This window comes from Melitaea cinxia, chromosome 25, assembly GCF_905220565.1.
Source record: "Melitaea cinxia chromosome 25, ilMelCinx1.1, whole genome shotgun sequence".
Classification (NCBI taxonomy): domain Eukaryota; kingdom Metazoa; phylum Arthropoda; class Insecta; order Lepidoptera; family Nymphalidae; genus Melitaea; species Melitaea cinxia.
This window is the reverse complement of record NC_059418.1, coordinates 3,532,720-3,558,083: the sequence shown is the minus strand read 5'-3', so window position 1 is coordinate 3,558,083 and position 25,364 is coordinate 3,532,720. Positions and strand designations below refer to the sequence as shown.

The following is a 25,364-nucleotide window of genomic DNA, read 5'->3' as shown; positions in this document are numbered from 1 at the left end:
GTGAGCGCTCTACACACAGACAGATAAGTGAACACACTCCGGCGAGCGGCCCTACGGCTGCGCGCTCTGCGGGCAGCGGTTCAGTCAGAAGCCCGCGCTCACAGGCACTACCGGGTGAGCGCTCTACACACAGACAGATAAGTGAACACACTCCGGCGAGCGGCCCTACGGCTGCGCGCTCTGCGGGCAGCGGTTCAGTCAGAAGCCCGCGCTCAACAGGCACTACCGGGTGAGCGCTCTACACACAGACAGATAAGTGAACACACTCCGGCGAGCGGCCCTACGGCTGCGCGCTCTGCGGGCAGCGGTTCAGTCAGAAGCCCGCGCTCAACAGGCACTACCGGGTGAGCGCTCTACACACAGACAGATAAGTGAACACACTCCGGCGAGCGGCCCTACGGCTGCGCGCTCTGCGGGCAGCGGTTCAGTCAGAAGCCCGCGCTCAACAGGCACTACCGGGTGAGCGCTCTACACACAGACAGATAAGTGAACACACTCCGGCGAGCGGCCCTACGGCTGCGCGCTCTGCGGGCAGCGGTTCAGTCAGAAGCCCGCGCTCAACAGGCACTACCGGGTGAGCGCTCTACACACAGACAGATAAGTGAACACACTCCGGCGAGCGGCCCTACGGCTGCGCGCTCTGCGGGCAGCGGTTCAGTCAGAAGCCCGCGCTCAACAGGCACTACCGGGTGAGCGCTCTACACACAGACAGATAAGTGAACACACTCCGGCGAGCGGCCCTACGGCTGCGCGCTCTGCGGGCAGCGGTTCAGTCAGAAGCCCGCGCTCAACAGGCACTACCGGGTGAGCGCTCTACACACAGACAGATAAGTGAACACACTCCGGCGAGCGGCCCTACGGCTGCGCGCTCTGCGGGCAGCGGTTCAGTCAGAAGCCCGCGCTCAACAGGCACTACCGGGTGAGCGCTCTACACACAGACAGATAAGTGAACACACTCCGGCGAGCGGCCCTACGGCTGCGCGCTCTGCGGGCAGCGGTTCAGTCAGAAGCCCGCGCTCAACAGGCACTACCGGGTGAGCGCTCTACACACAGACAGATAAGTGAACACACTCCGGCGAGCGGCCCTACGGCTGCGCGCTCTGCGGGCAGCGGTTCAGTCAGAAGCCCGCGCTCAACAGGCACTACCGGGTGAGCGCTCTACACACAGACAGATAAGTGAACACACTCCGGCGAGCGGCCCTACGGCTGCGCGCTCTGCGGGCAGCGGTTCAGTCAGAAGCCCGCGCTCAACAGGCACTACCGGGTGAGCGCTCTACACACAGACAGATAAGTGAACACACTCCGGCGAGCGGCCCTACGGCTGCGCGCTCTGCGGGCAGCGGTTCAGTCAGAAGCCCGCGCTCAACAGGCACTACCGGGTGAGCGCTCTACACACAGACAGATAAGTGAACACACTCCGGCGAGCGGCCCTACGGCTGCGCGCTCTGCGGGCAGCGGTTCAGTCAGAAGCCCGCGCTCAACAGGCACTACCGGGTGAGCGCTCTACACACAGACAGATAAGTGAACACACTCCGGCGAGCGGCCCTACGGCTGCGCGCTCTGCGGGCAGCGGTTCAGTCAGAAGCCCGCGCTCAACAGGCACTACCGGGTGAGCGCTCTACACACAGACAGATAAGTGAACACACTCCGGCGAGCGGCCCTACGGCTGCGCGCTCTGCGGGCAGCGGTTCAGTCAGAAGCCCGCGCTCAACAGGCACTACCGGGTGAGCGCTCTACACACAGACAGATAAGTGAACACACTCCGGCGAGCGGCCCTACGGCTGCGCGCTCTGCGGGCAGCGGTTCAGTCAGAAGCCCGCGCTCAACAGGCACTACCGGGTGAGCGCTCTACACACAGACAGATAAGTGAACACACTCCGGCGAGCGGCCCTACGGCTGCGCGCTCTGCGGGCAGCGGTTCAGTCAGAAGCCCGCGCTCAACAGGCACTACCGGGTGAGCGCTCTACACACAGACAGATAAGTGAACACACTCCGGCGAGCGGCCCTACGGCTGCGCGCTCTGCGGGCAGCGGTTCAGTCAGAAGCCCGCGCTCAACAGGCACTACCGGGTGAGCGCTCTACACACAGACAGATAAGTGAACACACTCCGGCGAGCGGCCCTACGGCTGCGCGCTCTGCGGGCAGCGGTTCAGTCAGAAGCCCGCGCTCAACAGGCACTACCGGGTGAGCGCTCTACACACAGACAGATAAGTGAACACACTCCGGCGAGCGGCCCTACGGCTGCGCGCTCTGCGGGCAGCGGTTCAGTCAGAAGCCCGCGCTCAACAGGCACTACCGGGTGAGCGCTCTACACACAGACAGATAAGTGAACACCACTCCGGCGAGCGGCCCTACGGCTGCGCGCTCTGCGGGCAGCGGTTCAGTCAGAAGCCCGCGCTCAACAGGCACTACCGGGTGAGCGCTCTACACACAGACAGATAAGTGAACACACTCCGGCGAGCGGCCCTACGGCTGCGCGCTCTGCGGGCAGCGGTTCAGTCAGAAGCCCGCGCTCAACAGGCACTACCGGGTGAGCGCTCTACACACAGACAGATAAGTGAACACACTCCGGCGAGCGGCCCTACGGCTGCGCGCTCTGCGGGCAGCGGTTCAGTCAGAAGCCCGCGCTCAACAGGCACTACCGGGTGAGCGCTCTACACACAGACAGATAAGTGAACACACTCCGGCGAGCGGCCCTACGGCTGCGCGCTCTGCGGGCAGCGGTTCAGTCAGAAGCCCGCGCTCAACAGGCACTACCGGGTGAGCGCTCTACACACAGACAGATAAGTGAACACACTCCGGCGAGCGGCCCTACGGCTGCGCGCTCTGCGGGCAGCGGTTCAGTCAGAAGCCCGCGCTCAACAGGCACTACCGGGTGAGCGCTCTACACACAGACAGATAAGTGAACACACTCCGGCGAGCGGCCCTACGGCTGCGCGCTCTGCGGGCAGCGGTTCAGTCAGAAGCCCGCGCTCAACAGGCACTACCGGGTGAGCGCTCTACACACAGACAGATAAGTGAACACACTCCGGCGAGCGGCCCTACGGCTGCGCGCTCTGCGGGCAGCGGTTCAGTCAGAAGCCCGCGCTCAACAGGCACTACCGGGTGAGCGCTCTACACACAGACAGATAAGTGAACACACTCCGGCGAGCGGCCCTACGGCTGCGCGCTCTGCGGGCAGCGGTTCAGTCAGAAGCCCGCGCTCAACAGGCACTACCGGGTGAGCGCTCTACACACAGACAGATAAGTGAACACACTCCGGCGAGCGGCCCTACGGCTGCGCGCTCTGCGGGCAGCGGTTCAGTCAGAAGCCCGCGCTCAACAGGCACTACCGGGTGAGCGCTCTACACACAGACAGATAAGTGAACACACTCCGGCGAGCGGCCCTACGGCTGCGCGCTCTGCGGGCAGCGGTTCAGTCAGAAGCCCGCGCTCAACAGGCACTACCGGGTGAGCGCTCTACACACAGACAGATAAGTGAACACACTCCGGCGAGCGGCCCTACGGCTGCGCGCTCTGCGGGCAGCGGTTCAGTCAGAAGCCCGCGCTCAACAGGCACTACCGGGTGAGCGCTCTACACACAGACAGATAAGTGAACACACTCCGCGAGCGGCCCTAACGGCTGCGCGCTCTGCGGGCAGCGGTTCAGTCAGAAGCCCGCGCTCAACAGGCACTACCGGGTGAGCGCTCTACACACAGACAGATAAGTGAACACACTCCGGCGAGCCGCCCTACGGCTGCGCGCTCTGCGGGCAGCGGTTCAGTCAGAAGCCCGCGCTCAACAGGCACTACCGGGTGAGCGCTCTACACACAGACAGATAAGTGAACACACTCCGGCGAGCGGCCCTACGGCTGCGCGCTCTGCGGGCAGCGGTTCAGTCAGAAGCCCGCGCTCAACAGGCACTACCGGGTGAGCGCTCTACACACAGACAGATAAGTGAACACACTCCGGCGAGCGGCCCTACGGCTGCGCGCTCTGCGGGCAGCGGTTCAGTCAGAAGCCCGCGCTCAACAGGCACTACCGGGTGAGCGCTCTACACACAGACAGATAAGTGAACACACTCCGGCGAGCGGCCCTACGGCTGCGCGCTCTGCGGGCAGCGGTTCAGTCAGAAGCCCGCGCTCAACAGGCACTACCGGGTGAGCGCTCTACACACAGACAGATAAGTGAACACACTCCGGCGAGCGGCCCTACGGCTGCGCGCTCTGCGGGCAGCGGTTCAGTCAGAAGCCCGCGCTCAACAGGCACTACCGGGTGAGCGCTCTACACACAGACAGATAAGTGAACACACTCCGGCGAGCGGCCCTACGGCTGCGCGCTCTGCGGGCAGCGGTTCAGTCAGAAGCCCGCGCTCAACAGGCACTACCGGGTGAGCGCTCTACACACAGACAGATAAGTGAACACACTCCGGCGAGCGGCCCTACGGCTGCGCGCTCTGCGGGCAGCGGTTCAGTCAGAAGCCCGCGCTCAACAGGCACTACCGGGTGAGCGCTCTACACACAGACAGATAAGTGAACACACTCCGGCGAGCGGCCCTACGGCTGCGCGCTCTGCGGGCAGCGGTTCAGTCAGAAGCCCGCGCTCAACAGGCACTACCGGGTGAGCGCTCTACACACAGACAGATAAGTGAACACACTCCGGCGAGCGGCCCTACGGCTGCGCGCTCTGCGGGCAGCGGTTCAGTCAGAAGCCCGCGCTCAACAGGCACTACCGGGTGAGCGCTCTACACACAGACAGATAAGTGAACACACTCCGGCGAGCGGCCCTACGGCTGCGCGCTCTGCGGGCAGCGGTTCAGTCAGAAGCCCGCGCTCAACAGGCACTACCGGGTGAGCGCTCTACACACAGACAGATAAGTGAACACACTCCGGCGAGCGGCCCTACGGCTGCGCGCTCTGCGGGCAGCGGTTCAGTCAGAAGCCCGCGCTCAACAGGCACTACCGGGTGAGCGCTCTACACACAGACAGATAAGTGAACACACTCCGGCGAGCGGCCCTACGGCTGCGCGCTCTGCGGGCAGCGGTTCAGTCAGAAGCCCGCGCTCAACAGGCACTACCGGGTGAGCGCTCTACACACAGACAGATAAGTGAACACACTCCGGCGAGCGGCCCTACGGCTGCGCGCTCTGCGGGCAGCGGTTCAGTCAGAAGCCCGCGCTCAACAGGCACTACCGGGTGAGCGCTCTACACACAGACAGATAAGTGAACACACTCCGGCGAGCGGCCCTACGGCTGCGCGCTCTGCGGGCAGCGGTTCAGTCAGAAGCCCGCGCTCAACAGGCACTACCGGGTGAGCGCTCTACACACAGACAGATAAGTGAACACACTCCGGCGAGCGGCCCTACGGCTGCGCGCTCTGCGGGCAGCGGTTCAGTCAGAAGCCCGCGCTCAACAGGCACTACCGGGTGAGCGCTCTACACACAGACAGATAAGTGAATACACTCCTAAATTGCGAATTTTCGTAATCGGTTTTGCGCTTCTAGAAAAAACAACAAACCCGCGATCAAACTTTACCTCTGTATTGTCAAGTCTTAGATGGAGCTAGTATATCATGGTTTATAAGACATTCCTATGTGTCACTCGTAATCACGCCTATGTATGACAACACTTATCTTGCCATTTGATGATTCCCAAAATATTCAATTAAAGTAGAAGATACAAATTGATTTATTTACAACTACCTTCCATTATTCCCCCAATATTTAAAGAAATTTTTGAATAAGTCCTAATGATGAATTTTGCTGTCACTTTAGGTCCACACGGGGGCGAAGCCCTATGAGTGTCACGTCTGCAACAAGCCCTTCAGTCAGTCCAATTCGCTCAAAACACACATACGGACGGTGCATTTGCGACTGCCTCCGAACAAAAAGAAGAAAGATACTCAAGATGCAGAGAAAGTTAATACAGAAGTTTTGTAAATATATTGTACCTAAATGTAAATAAATTATTTTATTGTATGTAACTTATTCGTTATTATTTGAATCCTATAATTTTCGCGCAAAAAATGTCGCAATGAAAAACTTCGTTTTTACCCGACTGCAAAGGGTTTTAGATTAAGCTATTTAGCTGGTGAAGTAATGATAAGATCTTCGCTATCTCCACTGACTCTTTATTAAAGAATAATAATAATATAAAAATAACAACATGTACCTACGTAGTAAAAAATAAAATAAAATAGAATTAATAAATTGTATAATAAAATAAAATATAAAGAAGAATTCTAAATACAAATTCTTGATATTTATCATAAAATATTTTTATAAACAAAATAAAAACTAATTATTTCCATATAAAAAGTATATATGTAGATAGGCCACAGGGTTATTTCTTACTAATATTACATACAATTATATAAATTAATTAATTTAATTATTAATTTAAATATTAATATTACATACAAAGATATAAATGTTTGTATGTAATATTCTTTATTACCTATATCTACATAACCGCTGAACGAATTTACATAATTGAGGTATCGTTAGATTCGTCTTAGCAGCCCAGGTGTTCTTAGATAGGTGACGTTAAAAATCAAACAGCGCAACGACCATGCAACGACGCATATTTGGATGTTGTTGTTATTATGTTAATAACCATGCTATAAGCTAGCTTCACACTATAAAAATCACGCAATATAAGTAACTAAGCCGATAAACATAATTAAATGAATATAAGTAGACAAGACAATCTTAAATCAGCGCAATCTATGAGATTTTTCTGTAGATATGAAATGTAAAGAAGAAACGGGTAAATGAATGTTGTTTTAAAAGGTATAATCGTAGGTATTTTTGGTGCTGTATAGCGTTCACGCAGACGACGTCGCGGGCAGCAGCTATTTATTATTATTTTGTTTGATTTATTTTATTTTACGGTATTTGTTATTTTCTAAAATACTAAATTTCCTAAATACTTTTTTATATAAAAAAAATCAAGAACTAGAAAATATATATAAATACGACTTTTTTTTAACCGACTTCCAAAAAGGAGGAGGTTCTCAATTCGACTGTATTTTTTTTTTATGTATGTTACATCAGAACTTTTGACCTGGTAGACCGATTTCGACAAATTTTGTTTTAATCGAAAGGTGGTATGTGCCAATTGGTCCCATTTAAATTTATTTGAGATCTAACAACTACTTTTCGAGTTATATCTAATAATGCGTTTTTACTTGACGCTTTTTTCGTCGACCTACGTTGTACTATACCGCGTAACTTTTTACTGGATGTACCGATTTTGATAATTCTGTTTTTGTTGGAAAGGAGATATCCCTAGTTTAGTACCATGATAAGGAAACCGGGATCTGATGATGGGATCCCAGAGAAATCGAGGGAATTTCTTGAAAATCCGCAATAACTTTTTACTGGTTGTACCGATTTTAATAATTTTTAATTTAATCGAAAGCTGATGTTTGTCATGTGGTCACATATAAATTTTATCGAGATCTGATAACTACTTTTTGAGTAATCTTTGATAACGCGTAGTTGCTTGACTATTTTTTCGTCGATCTACGTTGTATTACTTGTCGATGTAATTGAAGTCGGTTTTTTTTTTCGTTTGCGAGCAAACACAATTATTTCAAAGAATACTTGGGGTGTGATCTAAAATCCATACCGAAGCCAAAAATATGTAGAATTTTTGTCTGTTTGTCTGTATGTATGTCCGGGATAAACTCAAAAAATACCGCATGGATTTACTTCAAATTTGGCACGAATATTATTAAGAAGTCGGGTCAACATATAGGCTACATATTATCATGCTATCACCTACCGGGAACGAGCAGTGAACCTTTATTTCCTCAACGCATTCTGTAACAACGTGTAATCTAACGACGCATATTTGAATGTTGTTGTTATTATGTTAATAACCATGCTATAAGCTAGCTTCACACTATAAATAAAGACATTCTGTAGTTTATTTAGTATCAGCATTGCACCCGTGCGAAGTCGGGCTCGCTAGTATTATAGATATATAATGCGTTTTCAATTGACTATTTTTTCGTCGACCTATACGTTGTATTATATCGCATAACTTTTACTAGGATTACCGATTTTAATGATTTTTAATTTAATCGAAAGCCAATGTTTATCATAATTATGGTCACATTTAAATTTCCTCGAGATCTGATTACAACTTTTAGAGTAATCTTTGATAACGCGTATTTACTTGACTATTTTTTTCGTCTACTTACCTTGTATTACTTGTTGATGTAATTGAAGTCGGATTTTTTTCGTTTGCGAGGAAACACAATTATTATTGACTTAAGCAATCACCTATTTGCTTAAAGTCAGGGTTACGTTGCGGTGATCAGATCTCTCTCTGGGCTTGCTATCAGTTCTCTTGATCCTAAAAAAATACTTAATCAACCAAATGATGTAAACTCTTTTAATAAATTGAACCGATAACGTCAATTGTCTAACTAATGAGACATAAATAAAATAATTAAAAAAAAAAAACCCGCCTGCGTGAAGAACAACTATTATACTAACAACTTCTATTGAAAATCAACTGAAAAGGCTGGAACAAGATAAAAATTCAATAATTACACAAAGCCAGCGAAGTAAATCGAAACAATATCAAACATTATGTACTGTACCCTTAAAAGTATCAATACGATAGTTCTTCGAAGTTTTATGCAACATCGTACTTAATATGCAGCCTGAGGCATGAAATTGAAGGATAAGTCAAATCATTCTCTCTTTGTGCACGACTTGTCCATGTAAATTGACGTCTGTTTTTTTGTTTTAGACCAAACACAAATACTGTCACGTATTTGAGTTGTTTTTAGGGTTCCGTGGTAAAAAGGAAAAAACGGAACCTGTAAGGGGCCTTAGACTAAATGAGAAATAAAACGAGTGGACTGTTAAGTAGGTGTATATTTTGCCGTACAAGAATAAATAGAAAAAACGTGCGTCGCGGGTGGTGTCTCGAAGCCAGCTGCCGTGCTACCAGATTCCGCCCGCCACCCGCTGTACCCCCGTCGCAGTGCGCGCGCAATATCGCTCGAATAGAACCCTTATAGGATCACTTCTTGGTGACGGATATTATGTACAATCGAGGAGTGTAATTTATGGATAGGTTAGTGTACTTTTTTTTTTTTTGTATAACGAAACTGTCGTTAAACGTTGTACTTTTTAAGTTAGATAGGTTAGGGTTAAATTACACTCCTCGATTGTACATTACCATGGTGACTGGTACAGGTCTTTTATACCTTTTTTGAGCACCAGTCCTTCGTAGTTATATCATTAATAACATAAAAATTGTATCAATATGATTGTGATGGAAATCGCTTCAGCCTGTAATATCCCACTACTGGGCAAAGGCCTCTTTCCCCACGTAGGAGAAGGTTCAGAGCTTAATCCACCACGCTGCTCCAATGCGGGTTGGCGGATATATTCCCTACTATGAGTAACGATCGCTATCAGGTGTACATGAGTACACGATAACAACCGGGACCGATGGCTTAACGTGCTCTCCGAGGGACGGTGGGGAGACCCACTAGGAGTGCAGAAACACCCAGACCACGGCAAACACCTGTATGGCCAATACAAATGTTTGTCATGTGCGGGGATCGAACCCGCAACCGCCAGCGCAACAGGAACAGCGTGATGGAAAATAAATCATTATTTTTACTCGTACTTTGTTGTCCGTCTGTCTGTCAGACCCTTTTTCTCAGGAACACGTGGAGGTATAAAGCTTAAATTCACATCAAATAATCAGATACTATCCCTTGGAGCAGAGAAAAAATCAACTTCTAAGCCAACTCAATCAAAAGACAGCCGTTTGTGTTGCTAATTTTCGACACTCGCAAGGGAATCAAAACCTACAGGTTACTTCCCGTGAACTCAGAATCTTTAAATTTGGTACAAAGCAACTTCTTATAGCACAGATAAAGGAAAAATTGCGAAACGCATAAATTTGTAGTTACATCGTATAATAAAAATATTTCTAAAAAAAATTTTTTTGTACGGTACCATCGGTGCAAGAGTCCGACTCGCTCCAGTCTAAATACTAACACAAAAGCTAGAACTAAATTAAAACAACATAATTAAATAGAAAAAATACCATTTATTTACACAGTAAACGATCTAACCTAACTTATTATATTATTGTACATACCTTATCGCAGGCATATTCTCAGAAAAGAAATCAATAAAATGGCCTGAAGTGATAATAGTCTGCAAACTACGTGATATTTTAATCGGCCCATTATTTTGTCGGCCTGTGTATTTCAAAGCCAGCAGTTGGATGGTTATCCCGCCATCGGTCGGCTTCTTAAGTTCCAAGATGGTTGTGGAACCTTGTTATCCCTTAGTCGCCTCTTACGACACCCACGGGAAGAGAGGGGGTGGCTAAAAACTTTAGTGCCGTAGCCACACAGCACACAGCAGCAGCAGGCCGAAGACGGGCAGCAGCGTCTTCGGTGCGACAAAGCCAGTACTGCGGTCACCAACCCGCCTGCCCAGCGTGGGGACTATGGGCAACACACATGAGTTCACGTTGTTTTAGGCGTAAACTTGTGGAGGCCTATGTCCAGCAGTGGACTATAGGCTGTAATGATTATTTTGTCGTCAGCATATTCATTGTAGGATCAGGCTGAATAACGTCTAAACTTTTTACGTTACAGCGTTTTTTAAAAGGCCCGACGTTTCGGATACTTTACAGAAACCACGGTCACGGGAGAATTATTATTATTGCAAGGCATACAAACGTGACTTTTTTGTTTTTTTTTCCTCGTTCTGAACAAATCTGTCGATAATTTATAATTTACATAACTCGTTTTTTCGTTGTCATCATTTTTAATATTTCACTCAATCTTTAGGAGTGTAAATGCTGACAGTAGACCAAGATATAATAAAATACCATCTGATAGTCTGAGAATACTATCACACTCAAAACCACAACTTATAAACTACAGATACAAATAATATTTATAATATTATGACCTACAAAAAAAAATTTTCCACAAAAGGCATTAAATTAGACCATGTATACTATATACCATTTATACTATATGTCGTCGGTGCTGTCTTTTCTGTACTTCTCTATGGCGTGGAAGCTTGACGCTGACAGGAGCCATGTCTAAAAAACTGGAAGCGTTCGAGATGTGGGTGTACAGACGTATGCTAAGAATTTCTCGGAGGGACCGCGTACGAAACACCACCGTGCTACAAAGAATGGGGAAGGCCACAGAGATACAACCATAAAGAGGAGGAAAATGGAATATTTTGGACACGTGATGCGCAACACCAAAAAATATGAACTCCTTCAACTTATCATTCGGGGGAAAGTAGCAGGCAGAAGGAGGCCTGGCCGCAGAAGGATATCGTGGCTAAAGAACTTGCGCCAGTGGTTCGGGAAGAGTACAAGATCACTTTTTAGAGCAGCGGTCTCAAAAGTAGAAATCGCTCTAATGATTGGCCAACCTTCGTAAGGAGACGGAACCTTAAGAAGAAGAAGATTTATAATATATCTTATATATAAAATAATCATGTCACAAGAAATGTAAAACCATATAAGAACAACAATATGTGCTTAATGGAACATATACATAAGGAAAGTATGGGTAACTAGGTGACTCGTTAATGGGGTGGTCTAAACCATGTCTTACAAACAGTATGTAGTGTATGTGGCTTAATTTAATTCCTATCGCTTGTATACAATCTGTATAATATACAAATAACATATAAAACAAATATTAGAGTCATAAATTGAGCTATAAGTACTATGTTTCACATGTATATTCTTCTCAGATGGTCTGCGGTGGTGATAGCGTTGCACTGCGGACATATTTTCTTAGCACGCAGTGATTGTAACCAGCACACCTGCAAAATTATTAATAAAATATTGGTTATTTATCTGCCAGAACGCAGTGGAGCAGCCTGGTGGATTAAGCTGCGATCCTTCTCCATGGAGAAAGAGGCCTGTACCCAGCTATGGGATGTTACAGGTTTGAATAGTTAATAATTTCTTTTGTAAGAGTTTTCTGGTAGAAATATATTTGTCTAGGAAATAATGTGTAAGATTTGCGAAAATTGTGATTTTTTTCCATGGCCTTAGAATGTCGTCACATACTTAAAAGCCTATTTAATAATAAATAAAAACACATTTCGAAATAATAAAATGTTCCAAAGGCTTTTTCCCATTATGTTGTTTTTAACCGACTTCCAAAAAAAAGTTCTCATTTCCAATATTTTTTTTATATATGTTATATCATAACTTTACTGTGTATACCGATTTTAATTATTCTATATCTAATCGAAAGCTGGTGGATAGTTATGTTTGCGAGCAAATACTATATAAGCTTTTTTGATGTCATATTTGTTGGGGAATCACTGAAAGTGTGACCACGTGACGTCCCTCTTAGATGGAGGGGTATAAAAGGGTAAAATGTGTCAGTTATTGTCGGTATGTCGATACAAGCGACCTCTGTCCGTTTATATTTTTTTAGTAATGACCAACATATCATATAATAAATAAATATATATATATAGCTCCATTCCATTATAATACACATATAAATAAATATATATATATATATATATTACACCCAGACTCGGGGTCGGAATTGAACCCACAACCCCCGAAGCAGAGAGCAGTGTCACTACAAACTGCGCCAACGGGCTAGTCAAATAAATCAAATATACTAAAACCTTCTCCGAAATAAGCTGCATCTACGTACGAGTATAAGTATTATTTCCGTCGGTTCAGTAGTTTTCGCAGTATAACCAAACAAGAAAACCAGCTCTCTATTTGTTAGTATAGATATTTAACTTTAAACACACTCCTTACCTCACAGTATACATGCCAACACTGGATCGAGACAGCTGGGGATACATATGGCCCTAGGCATATGAGACATTTTGCCTGAAAACAAAAAAAAAATTAATATTTATATATTCTTTATGACATACAAATCACATATACATTAAAACGAGGAAGAATATGGTTTTCTTGGTTCTTTTGTATTGAAAAAAATCACAAAAACTACTAAACGGATTTTGAAAATTCTTTCACCGGGATGTCTTCACTCCCAGGGGAAAGCAAGGGGTGAGAAATGGACTTTGTAATGAGACTTTATTTATTGTACACCACCACCACACAGAGTATTTTGATACAAAATTGTGAAGTAAAAAGTAAAGTGCTAAATGAGGCGGTCTTATCGCTTGATATTGATTTCTTTCAGGCGACCTTAGTGTTAGAATTTAGAGGAAAAACAGTAGGTAGGTGTAATATAAACGTTAATCACACAGAAAAGACACATACTATAAAAAAGTGTGGGTGTGTACACACGTAAGAAGACTTCATTGCCTAGCTAACTTCTTCTTCGTCGACTAGCTAACTTTAGGTGTCGGTTTTTTTTCGTGACGGTGTGCGCGCGCACAATAAAAATCTACTGTCATTATTTTTCTTATCGCGCCAAGAGAAGTAGAACTTCAAATATACAACTATATCTAATATCAAGAGACAGATAATAGGATTAGAAAAGTTTTTTTAATAATACTTTGAACTTAACAAATGTGTAAGGGTGACGCATCCCACAAAATAATCGCCTTAAAGGAAAAAAACGTCTATAATATTTGGTTTTATCACTACATAGTATAAAACAAAGTCGCTTTCTCTATGCTTATGTATGCTTAAATCTTTAAAACTACGCAACGGTTTTTTTTTTAAGAGGAAAGTTTATATGTATATACATGCATAATATAATAGAGGAACACTGATAGTTTTTGCAAGAGTGCGAAGCCGGGGCCGATCGCTAGTTATTAATAATAATTAGAACTATATTACAATGATAATGTGGCAACAATATCAGAAGTAACGAGATTAGCATCTGTAACCGAACTAGGCATAGCCTGTATTTTGGCTATCAGCACTATTTCCTCCCAGTAATTATTTATTATACAATAATAGGTGCCAAGAAATTTATTATTAACTAGCTGACCCGGCGAACTTCGTATCGCCTAACAGTGACTTTTAAGTATTATTACAAATCTTTTGTATGGGAGTATAGAAAAGTGTTATTTTTAGACTTTTTCAGGAAATTTAAATTTTTTTTTTTTAGAATTTTTCTCTCCGTAAGAACCATCCTCGTACTTCAAGGAATATTTTAAAAAAAGAATTAGCGAAATCGGTCCAACCGTTCTCGAGTTTTGCGCTTAGCAACACATTCAGCGACTCATTTTTATAAGAAGATATACCATTTCCTCTAAGCTAAGATTGCCTGTAAGAGACCGCTCTTTAGCGATAAAGTCGCCTTTTCTACTTATTTTCTATTTTTTTTTTTCTTATTATGTCCCTTATTTTGGTGTACATAAAGAGTTGTCATATATTCAACTGAGGTAGAGTACAACAGGAAATTTCCTGCTCAAAATATGGAGCAGCTCGACTGGGGTAGTACCTCGACCTTACAGAAGATAAGAGCTCAATAATTCTGCTTTCAGGCAGTTTTGTGTTCCTGTTGGTGAGTAAGGCGACCAGAACCCCAGGGGGAATTAGAGATAGGGTCGGCAACGCGCTTGCGATGCTTCTGGTGTTGCAGGTGTCTATAAGCTACGGTAAGCGCTTACCATCAGGTGGACCCTACACTTATTTGACGACCTAGTTATATATATATATACTAGCTGTGCCCGCGGCTTCGCCCGCGTTGAAATCAGTTTGTCACAAAGTTTTCCCGGCAAACTTCCAGTGAAACTCTCATCAAAATCGGCTTTGCCGTTCCGTAAACCTTCCTCTTGAAGCCCTCTCTCCATTTGTGAAACCGCATGAAAATCCGTTAAGTAGATTTTGAGGGAATCGGTCACATACGCTTTTGGGAACTTTGTTTTATAATACACTAACTGTTGCCCGCGACTACGTCCGCGTGGTTATGAAGATATGCATTACTATTAAGATGCTTAACGCAAATTATTTTTTTATTTCAGTCACTTGAAATGCTTATCACTCTGAGTAACATTTTCAAAGGCACAATTTAGTATAATTTAATAGTTATTTTTATAAAACCTCTCTATACACCACATTTTTAGTTTTATTTTCAGGCTGCAGTATGAATAACCTATCAGGCGAACTTGTTGCTACTGTATATGTTTCATACAAACTATCAACCCCAATTAAACCCCCTTAGCGATGGAATATCGCAAAATCCGTTCTTAGCGGACGTCTACTAACTATAATCTGCCAAATTTCATCTTTGTCCATCTTGGATGGATGGACCATCCAGCGGTTTTTAAACGGTTTTATTTAGCTCACCCCGTTTGTTTTATTTTTTATTTATTTATTATTCTTGGGTACAAATTTAGTAATTCAAATTTCACCCTCTTCCTGTCAACCGATTAATCTGAAATTTTGTATACACTTTGGATTTTGGTGACAATACAATTATGTTTATTCATTATCATTATAAATTCAAGATGGCCGCCGCTACAAAATGGCGGATAATTTATGTTTTATTAATCCCATCAATATGGGTATCACATGAAAGGGCTCAACAAGCAGAATACAATATACTATAAAAAATTAAAATCCAAGATGGCGGCCGCTACAAAATGGCGGATAACGTAGGTTTTATCGATCCCATCAATATGGATATCAAATGAAAGTGCTCAACCAGTATAATCAATGTACTATATAAAATTAAAATCCAAGATGGCGGCCTCTACAAAATGGCGGATAACTTAGGTTTTATCAATCCTATCAACATGGGTATCAAATGAAAGGTCTCAACAAGTAGAATACAATTTACTATGCAAAATTGAAATCTAAGCTGGCCGCCGCTACCAAATGTCTGATAACAATTTTTTATCAATCCCACCAATATGGGTATCAAATAAAAGGGCTTGACAAGAAGAATACAGTGCACTATACAACCTCAATATTTAAGATGGGCCTTGCAATAATGAAGCACTAAATGAATTAAACAGAATGCGAAATAAAAACTAAAAACTAGAAAATAAAAATAAGTAAAAAATCTTTTTAAGTTAAACGGTTTTATGTTAAACATACATTGCAATGTTTAAGATAAATGTACTAAAAACCAAAAAATAATAAAATAGATACAGTCGTGGGAATTATAAACATATGCATAGACTAGACTAAAATAAAACCGTGGGGCACGTCAATTGTCCTATCTGCAACCAAACCTATCTGCAAAATTTCAAGTTTGTAGCTGTTATAGTTTCAGAGATTTCGTGATGAGTGAGTCAAGCTACAATACCCCATTTTAACCCCAAAAGGGAGTTGATTTCTAAAGATACATTATTTGAACACCTTCTCAACATCTATAGAGCATACATTTTAAACTTCAAGTCTCTTACTTCAAAAACATAGGACTTTCATACAAACTTCCAACCCCCGTTTTATCACCTTAGGGGTCGAGTTTCATAAAATTCGTTCTTAGCAAATGTATATGCCCTATAAGGAACCTACTTGCCAATTTTCAAATTTGTAGCTGTTATAGTTTCGGAGATTTCGTGATGAGTAAGTAAACCTGCCATCCCCCGTTTTAACCCCAAAAGGGAGTTGATTTCTAAAGATTCATTATTTGAACACCTTCTCATCATCTATAAGGTATACATTTTAAATTTCAAGTCTCTTACTTCAAAAACATGGGACTTGCATACAAACTTCCAACCCCCTTTTACCCCCTTAAGGGTCGAATTTTGTAAAATTCGTTCTTAGCGGATGTTTACGCCCTATAAGGAGCCTTTCTGCCAAATTTCAAGTTTGTAACTGTTATAGTTTCGGAGATTTCGTGATCAGTGAGCCGACCTACTATCCCCCGTTTCAACCCAAAAAGGGGTTGATTTCTAAAAATACATTATTTGGACACCTTTTCACCATCTATCTATAGAGCTTACATTTGAAATTTCAAGTCTCTTACGTCAAAAACATGGGACTCTCATACAAACTTCCAACCCTCATTTTACCCCCTTAGGGGTTGAGTTTCGTAAAATCCGTTCTTAGCGGATGTCTACGTCCTATAAGGAGCCTACTTGCCAAATTTCAAGTTTGTAGGTGTTATAGTTTCGGAGATTTCGTGATGAATGACCTTTCGCGTTTATATATATTATAGATATATATTAGCTGACCCCGCAAACGTTGTTTTGCCATATATGTTATTAACCCGCTTAATCCCCCCCCCTCTTATAACTTAGAGGTATGAAAAATAGATGTTGGCCGATTCTCAGACCTACCCGATATGCCCACAAAATTTTATTAAAATCGTTCGAGCCGTTTCCGAGGAGTTCAATGTTTAACACCATGACACGAGAATTTTATATATTAGACTACCTGACCCGGCGAACTTCGTATCACCTAACACAAACTTTATCGTATGGTATTAAAGTTCAAATTGACTTTTAAGTATTATCACAAATCTTTTGTATGGGAGTATAGAAAAGTGTTGTTTTTAGACTTTTTCAGGAAATTTTAATTTTTTTTTTTTAGAATTTTTCTCTCCGTAAGAACCATCCTCGTACTTCAAGGAATATTTTAAAAAAAGAATTAGCGAAATCGGTCCAACCGTTCTCGAGTTTTGCGCTTAGCAACACATTCAGCGACTCATTTTTATATTATAGATAGAGATTATTCAAATTTGTCCTTCGAGTATAAAGAACCAGTTGGTATAAATAGTACACAGTACACAAGTTAGAGAATGTGTGGACTTTGTGTAGATGTAGTACTCTATTATTACACCTCTAAGTATTTTCGTCGAATGGCTGGTGGCTTTTGAAATGAACAAAAGGTAAAATTTTTACACACCCTCAGACAAGCTATACTTTACACTGTGTAATCTACGCGGGCAAAGCCGCGGTCTGAACGCTAGTCTAAATCTCGAAACTACTGCACCGGTTTAAAGGCTATATTTGACTTCGATTAATGAACGTGATATTTTTATTGCAAAATAAAAATAAAAAATATGGCGCTACGACGTTCGCCAGGTATCTAGTAGATGTGGTTTAATTTATTGTGACTTTTTTGTTTGGTAGATTCATCTGTAGCATGCCAATGTTTCGCCTTGAATACTTACTTCTAAAGAGGAATTCTGCTTCTTTTCTAGTTCTTTAATTTTCTCCTTTAGCGCTTGTATTCTAGTCTGGAAAAAAAATATACATAATTTTCAATACAGTTAAATATGCTAGAATTCATATAATTTTGTATGATTGAATACACTATATTGATGAAATTCTCATTTTATTACTCATCACTTCAGCCTATCGCAGTCCACTGCTAGACATAGGCCTCCCCAAGTTCACACCAAAAACGGTGTGAACTCATGTGTGTTACCCATAGTCAGCACGCTGGGCAGGCGGGTTGGTGACCGCAGGGCTGGCTTTGTCGCACCGAAGACGCTGCTGCCCGTCTTCAATCTGTGCATTTCAAAGCCAACAGTTGGATGGTTATCCCGCCATCAGTCGGCTTTTTAAGTTCCAAGGTGATAGTTGAACTGTGTTATCCCTTAGTCGCCTTTTACGATACCCACGGGAAGAGAGGTGGTGGCTATATTCTTTACTGCCGTAGCCACACAGCATATTTTTTTACTTGTCAATTTAAATTGCATTTTTTTTTTGTTCGATAACAAATACAATTTTTTTTATATGTATTTTGAATTATATGAATTTAATTTACTTTATTTATGTGCACTGTATATAATATGTAGTTTTAATAATTAATTTTATCAATATTTTCTCTATTTTTGGAATTTGTCTATAAAAGAACAATATCACTGATAGGCAGCCTTTGCACTTTTTTAAGTTATAATATTGTTATTTTCCTTGTGTGGTGTAAAATGCTTAAAATCATCATAAGGACCAAGTTTTATGAATGAAAAAATTAATTTTTGATTTCTGACATCAGCATAGTCAAAATGTCTCGCTCAAATCTTGATCAGCACAATGTTCCTTAACTTGACAGAAGATCACAGCCAAATAATATAGCTCTCAACGAGTGTTGTATTTTTGTGCGGAGTAAGGTATCCAGAACCATGAGAGAGCCAGGGGTAGGTCCTGTATTCATCAGTTACGGTAATGCCTTACTATGTGGCGTACTGTACATCTGTTGGTAACCCTAATATAAAATGACTCATGAATTGAGCATTAGCAATAATTTTATTAAAGGTTTGTGTATTTTACCTCAGCACTTGCTTCTACTATTCCATTTGGTTTCAACACTGGTACATCTATACTATTATCAGTAGGTTGTCCGTTCGTCTCATCATCCGCAGCCGGTATTACAGCCTGAAATATAACAAAAACATTATACATTAAAAAGGGACCGTCGATAAAAACTTCAAGCGGAATTTTACCGTTTTGGGCCAGTGACCTTTCAGTGACCTCTAACAAATATTACGGCACAAAAGCTAGACTCTCTCCTATACAAGATATATGAAAAAATCTTCCCTGTCATATATCGTCACGCTAAGCTAAGAACCCCAACATTTTGATATTAATTTTATTAATGTTTATAATAATGACTATTTATGTAAAAAGCGTCATCCATGACATGATCTTAAGACGAAAAATAATATATTTTTATTAATCACTTGACAAAAAGGAGAAGTGTTGATAAGATTGACGATAATTACTTGTCTATGGAATCGTCGACTTGGAGAATAAGCTGGTGAATGCGTGACGAGAGCGTTGCGAAAAGTGTGACGCAATACGAACGGAAGTTGAGAGAGATATAAGTTAATGAAGAAAGAGAGTTACGTTTTGTAAGTAAAACTACTTCAGTCGTCTGGTCTGAAGCACACTAGTTTTTTTTTTTTCGTTGTTACATTTTCTGTATTATCTGTCTTATTTTCTGGTTGTCCTGTCTGGTGTCCGTCGTGACATATTAAATCTGACAGAACAATTCGCTGCGGTCGTTCAGAAGCTATGCGCGTACATACATTTCGGCGAATAATTTTTAATAGTTTATATTCATAAAGACGAGTGTTTAGACCACTTACATCAGGCGCTATCCTCGATGGCGAGTATTGCGGCGGTCCGTACAGCTCGGTGTCCTCGTCGCCGTCTACCACCTGGAAAACGATCATAATTCATAACCAATTCAAACTAAATACAGGAACGATGAGTATTTGTGAATGTGAGTGTTACGACGTGTTGGCACAGCGGTCACAGCACTGGTTTGTGGCTGTTGCGCTGGCGGTTGCGGGTTCGATCCACACACATGACAAACATTTGTATAGGCCATACATATGTTTACCGTGGTCTGGATGTTTATGCACTTCTTGTGGGTCTCCCCACCGTGCATCGGAGAGCACGTTAAGCCGTCAGTCCTGGTTGTTATCATCAATATCTGATAGCGATCGTTACTCATAGTAGGGAACATATCCGCCAACCCTTATTGGAGCAGCGTGGTTGATTTAGCTCTGATCCTTTTTTTTATGTCACTAGGTCGGCAAACAAGCGTACGGCTCACCTGGTGGTAAGCGATTACCGTAGCTTATAGACGCCTGCAACACCAGAAGCATCGCAAGCGCGTTGCCGACCCAATCCCCAATCCCCCCAGGAGCTCTGGTCACCTTACTCACCAACAGGAACACAATACTGCTTGAAAACAGTATTATTTAGCTGTGATCTTCTGTAAGGTCGAGGTACTACCCCAGTCGGGCTGCTCCATATTTTGAGCAGGAAATTCCTGCTGTTCCCTTCCTCCTAAGAAAGCAAAGAGACCTATGCCCAGCGGTAGGATATTACAGGCTGAAGCGTAGCGCATGTGAGCGAGCGTGCAAGCGCGCATGTGTTCATGGGCCGGGACGTGTGTTCGTGTGCGAGTGTCACGTGTGTGTCGCGTGCGGGTCACGTGCGGGTCACGTGTGGGTCACGTGCGGGTAACGTGCGGGTCACGTGTGTCCTCACCAGCGCTCGGTCGCTGGAGGCGCGGCGCACGGCGGTGGCGGGGCGCGCGTCGGAGCGCTGCAGCGCCGCCGCGCGCACGCGCCACTCGCCGCACCACTGGTACTCGGCGCCGAAGCCCGCCGGCTCGTCGTTCTGACCACACACATTCGTAAGTTACTCCTTCAGAAACGATAAGGCGTAGCCGTGGTGTGAAATAAGTACGGGGAGTAAAACGGAGTGAAACGGTAACTTAAACCTGCCTTAGAGTGGCCGCGCAACGTCTCTTGCGAGATGCTATATTTTTTAATATCACAGCATTGATTGCTGTTAATAAGGAGTAAGCTCCGATCGAACTGTGCTCTAGACTAGAGCCTGCTTCAACCCGCAAATATAGCACCAAGAAGACACAATAATCAGATTTCACTATACAACACCAGACTCTTCAAGTCCGAACTTGCAGAGCACAACTTAACTTTGACCAGCGTGCCTGAAGAGCCGAAGGCGGAGGAACTGGAGAGGATGTAAAGCGTCTCCATATCGTTAAATAATCAAACTTGCGAACGCACAATACTTCAAAAGGGGGCGTGAAAAGACGACCCACAACCACCTTGGTGGTTAACGGACCTGGCTAGGATAATATTAAAAAAAGATGATTCCACATGGTAATAACTATGTCGTCCCTCGTCACATTTGGGCTGGCTTTGTGGCTGCTACTCGAAAAAGGACAATAATATAAGAAAAAAAATTCTCAAGTTGTGGGGGGTACAGATTGATATATCCTGCTCAAAATCTGAAGTTGGCCGTCTGGGAATGTACCTTAACCTCACAAAATATCACAACTAAAGAACACTGCTTAGTGCTGCTAGTAGTGTTGCGTTCCTGTGGTGAGGAAGGTAGCCAGAGCTCCTGGGAAGAGTCGACGGTAAGGTCGGAAACGCGCTTGTGACGCTCCTGGTGTTGCAAGGGTCTGCGGTAACCGCTTGCCATCATGTGGACTGTACACTTGTTTGCCAACTTAATTGTCAAAAACAAAAAAACCAGTGTGCTTTATACCACACGACCGAAGTAAAATTTACGAAACGTAAATCTCTCTCCTTCTATCTTCACTACATTTCACTCTCAACTTCCGTTCGCCTCACCCGATCTATCGGGTGAGGCGAATTATCACTATGCGTAACGCTCTCGTCACGCATTCACCAGCTTACTCCCCAAGTCAAGAGTGTGTAATTTTACTTTAAAAACTTTATAGATTGCGCAATTACCTCAACATCAATACTGCCTTCTTCAGAACTGGTGTCCGGTATATCCTCGTCCATCTCAGCGCCCGTTCGTTTAAGGCAACGTAACGCATGCCTATGAAGTCTGGACACTGGCAGTGAAGCATTGCAGACAGGACACTCGCCCTGCTGCGGAGGAGGACTCGAACGGCGTCGCGCTCGGAGTCTCTTTAGACGATTTGAGTGTACCCTCTGGAAACAAAATGAATCACGTATCATTCAACTACACGAATTTATTATGATGTTCTAGATATTTGAATGATCAACTACTATTTGTTAATTTTGAAAAAGTTGATTGTATAGATTTTTTATTCCTGACACAAACTGAGGTAGGGCACAGCAGGAATCCTGCTCAAAGTATGTAGCAGCCCAACTGGGGTAGCACCTCGACCTTACAGAAGATCACAGCTAAATAATACTGTTTTCAAGCAGTATTGTGTTCCTGTTGGTAAGTAAGGTGACCTGAGCTCCTACAATGCTTCTGGTGTTGCAGGCGTCTAGAAGCTGCGATAATCTCTTACCATTAGGTGAGTCGTTTGCCGACCTAGACAAAAAAAAAATGGAGGGTCTTGTGTCTGTCTGTTGCAGTATCAATTTCATATTGTTTACAATATTACCTACAACATACGTAAGGATAAGCCATTAGAATATAAGTAACATTTTATTGAGGTAAAATAACACACAGCAGGAATCCTGCTCAAATCTGGAGCAGCCCATCCGGGGTAGCACCTCAACCTTACTAAAAATTACAGCTGCACAACACACACACTGAACTATTGTTATGTTCCTGCTGTGAGGAAAGTGATCAGAGCTCTGAAGGAGGTTCAATAATTTCGGAGCGTCTATTGCTTGTATAGGTTACAGTATTTGCTTACTATCAGGTGGGTTGTACTATTTTTTGCTGACCTAGTTTTATAAAAAAGTAGAGGAATACAATTTATGTACTTTTGCACTTAATATCTGAGTATTGGCTGTTGGCCTAAATTAGCAGATATGTATACGTTCACTGTACACACTAATACTACTTTTTATATAAACTTTACTCGCAAAAGAAAAAAAAAACGACTTCAATTACATCTACAAGTAATAAAATGTAGGCTGATAAAAAAAAAATTTAGTAAATCCACATTATAAAAGATTACACAAAATGTAGTCATCAGATCTCGATCAAATTCAAATGGAACCACAAGACACGCATCAGCTTACGATTAGAATAAGAATCAATAAAATCGGTGCATCCGTTGAAAAGTCATGCGGTATAATATGACATAGCTGGATGAATCTGTTCGACTTCACAAAAAGAGGAAGTCCTCAATTCAATGGTAATTATTTATTTTTATGAATGTTTTGTGTAAATTTTTTTTATCAAAAGGTGGTGCTTGTCATATAGTCCCATTTAAATTTAATTGAGATTTGACAAGTAATTTTCGAGTTATATTTAATAATGCTTATTTTCTTGCCTATTTTCTCATCCAGCTACATAGTATTATGCCTCATAAGTTTTTACTGGTTGTACCGATTTTGATGATTCCTTTTTTAATCAAAAGCTGATGCTGGTCATGTGATGTCATTTAAATTTGATCTAGACCTAATAAGTACTTATTGAGTAATCTTACATAACTATTTTTACATTTATCGACGCTGTATTACTTGTCGATTTAATTAAGTTGGTTTTATTTTTCATTAGCGAGCAAACACAATTACTAATAGATATTATATATCACGCAAAAAAGGCGCACCAAGACGTCGAGTTACGGAAAAGAGCCCGTGAACAACAACATAGATATTATATTGTACTAACAATATCAATTTTAAACTAAACATTTTACATATTAAATTAGACTATTCCTCAATGTATATACATTATTTATCCATTACATTAAAAAAAAAAATATGATGAATATAAAAAAAAAAAGAAATAACACAAGCATTCAGTTTGTAACCTTAGGAACGGACCGTAAATGTCTTAGAATGTGTTTTGATGTATAAAATGTATTTATGGTGTACAATAACATAAAAATAAAACAGACTGCATGTTATTTTAATATTCATCTATGGAACTTCAATCCTTGTTGAACTCAATAAAATGAAGAAATAATTGGTAACTAATATAATAATGAAGAAAGAACTAATATAACTGCAAGGGATACAGGAGTTAATAATTGTTTACAGGCAAACGAAGAAAAACCGACTTCAATTATATCGAAAAGTAATACAACATAGGTAGATGAAAAAATAGTCAAGTAAATATGCATTATCAAGGTTACTCCAAAAGTTGTAATCAGATCTCGATAAACATCGGCTTTCGATTAAATTAAAAATCATCAAAATCGGTACACCCAGTAAAAAGTAATGCAGATTTTCGAGTTTCCCTCGATTTTTCTAGGATCCCATCATCAGATCCTGGTTTCCTTATCATGGTACCAAACTAGGGATATCTCCTTTCCAACAAAAAAAGAATTATCAAAATCGGTTCAGAAAAGACTGAGTTATCCCCGAATATACATTAAAAAATATATATATATATACGGTCGAATTGAGTAACCTCCTTTTTTGAAGTCGGTTAAAAAAAGAAAAGCTATGTTTGAACTATAAATTATTCATTTTAATAATTATATTTTATAACATAATAATAATATGATGTAGAATTACTTTTAACAAATTATTTCCTAAAAATATTCACTACTAAACTAAAAATAAAGATTTTTATGACATTTGTTTCAATCCAAAAATAATATGTACTGATAAAGATTTAGTAAACACAGAATAATAAAATTAATTTAAGAATGTACGTGTTTTTTTTTTTTAGTATAATGGGTTTGTTTACCTGATAAACATCGCTACCCAAACAGCCACTCACGTCCACATCGCCTTGATCCGCACTAGAACTAGATCCAGGCATCGGATTAGAGCTGCCCGGGCTATTAGCGCTCAATTTACGCTTAGAACCACCACAAGAAAGTTTATTTAGTCTATCCACTTCCAAACCTAAGTGACTCTCTAATTCGCCTTGACGTATAGTACAGCTACACACAGGACAATTAGGCAGTTCAGATACTTTCTTCCTACTCCTAACACTATTTAAAATTATATTATCGTCAAAAAGCAAACCGAAATTCGAATTTGGAACCGCATTCGAACTTCCTTCCATGTTATACATAACTACGGGTAGCATTTCAAATGTTTGTTGTTGGTTCACAGTTGAAAATCTAATAACATCACGATTTACGGCGTATTAAATTATTATTGA

General features: G+C 42.5%; 1 protein-coding gene and 1 long non-coding RNA gene across 2 annotated transcripts; one reads left to right on the top strand and one right to left on the bottom strand.

The window, feature by feature from the left end:
* Positions 1 to 3,826: 3,826 nt before the first annotated feature.
* LOC123666146 lies at positions 3,827 to 5,962 on the top strand. Its single transcript, XR_006745156.1, has 2 exons — positions 3,827 to 5,405; positions 5,754 to 5,962. It is a non-coding gene; the product is annotated as an uncharacterized LOC123666146 (long non-coding RNA).
* Positions 5,963 to 11,616: 5,654 nt separating this feature from the next.
* Positions 11,617 to 25,289, bottom strand: LOC123666249 (E3 ubiquitin-protein ligase Rnf220). Its single transcript, XM_045600423.1, has 9 exons — positions 24,941 to 25,289; positions 23,888 to 23,907; positions 22,100 to 22,306; positions 20,859 to 20,990; positions 19,946 to 20,017; positions 19,128 to 19,232; positions 18,026 to 18,091; positions 12,790 to 12,864; positions 11,617 to 11,822 (listed from the first exon to the last, which is right to left on the bottom strand). The coding sequence occupies exons 1-9, from the start codon at positions 25,287 to 25,289 to the stop codon at positions 11,730 to 11,732; spliced, it is 1,119 nt and encodes a 372-aa protein (XP_045456379.1). The 3' UTR covers positions 11,617 to 11,729.
* Positions 25,290 to 25,364: the final 75 nt, after the last annotated feature.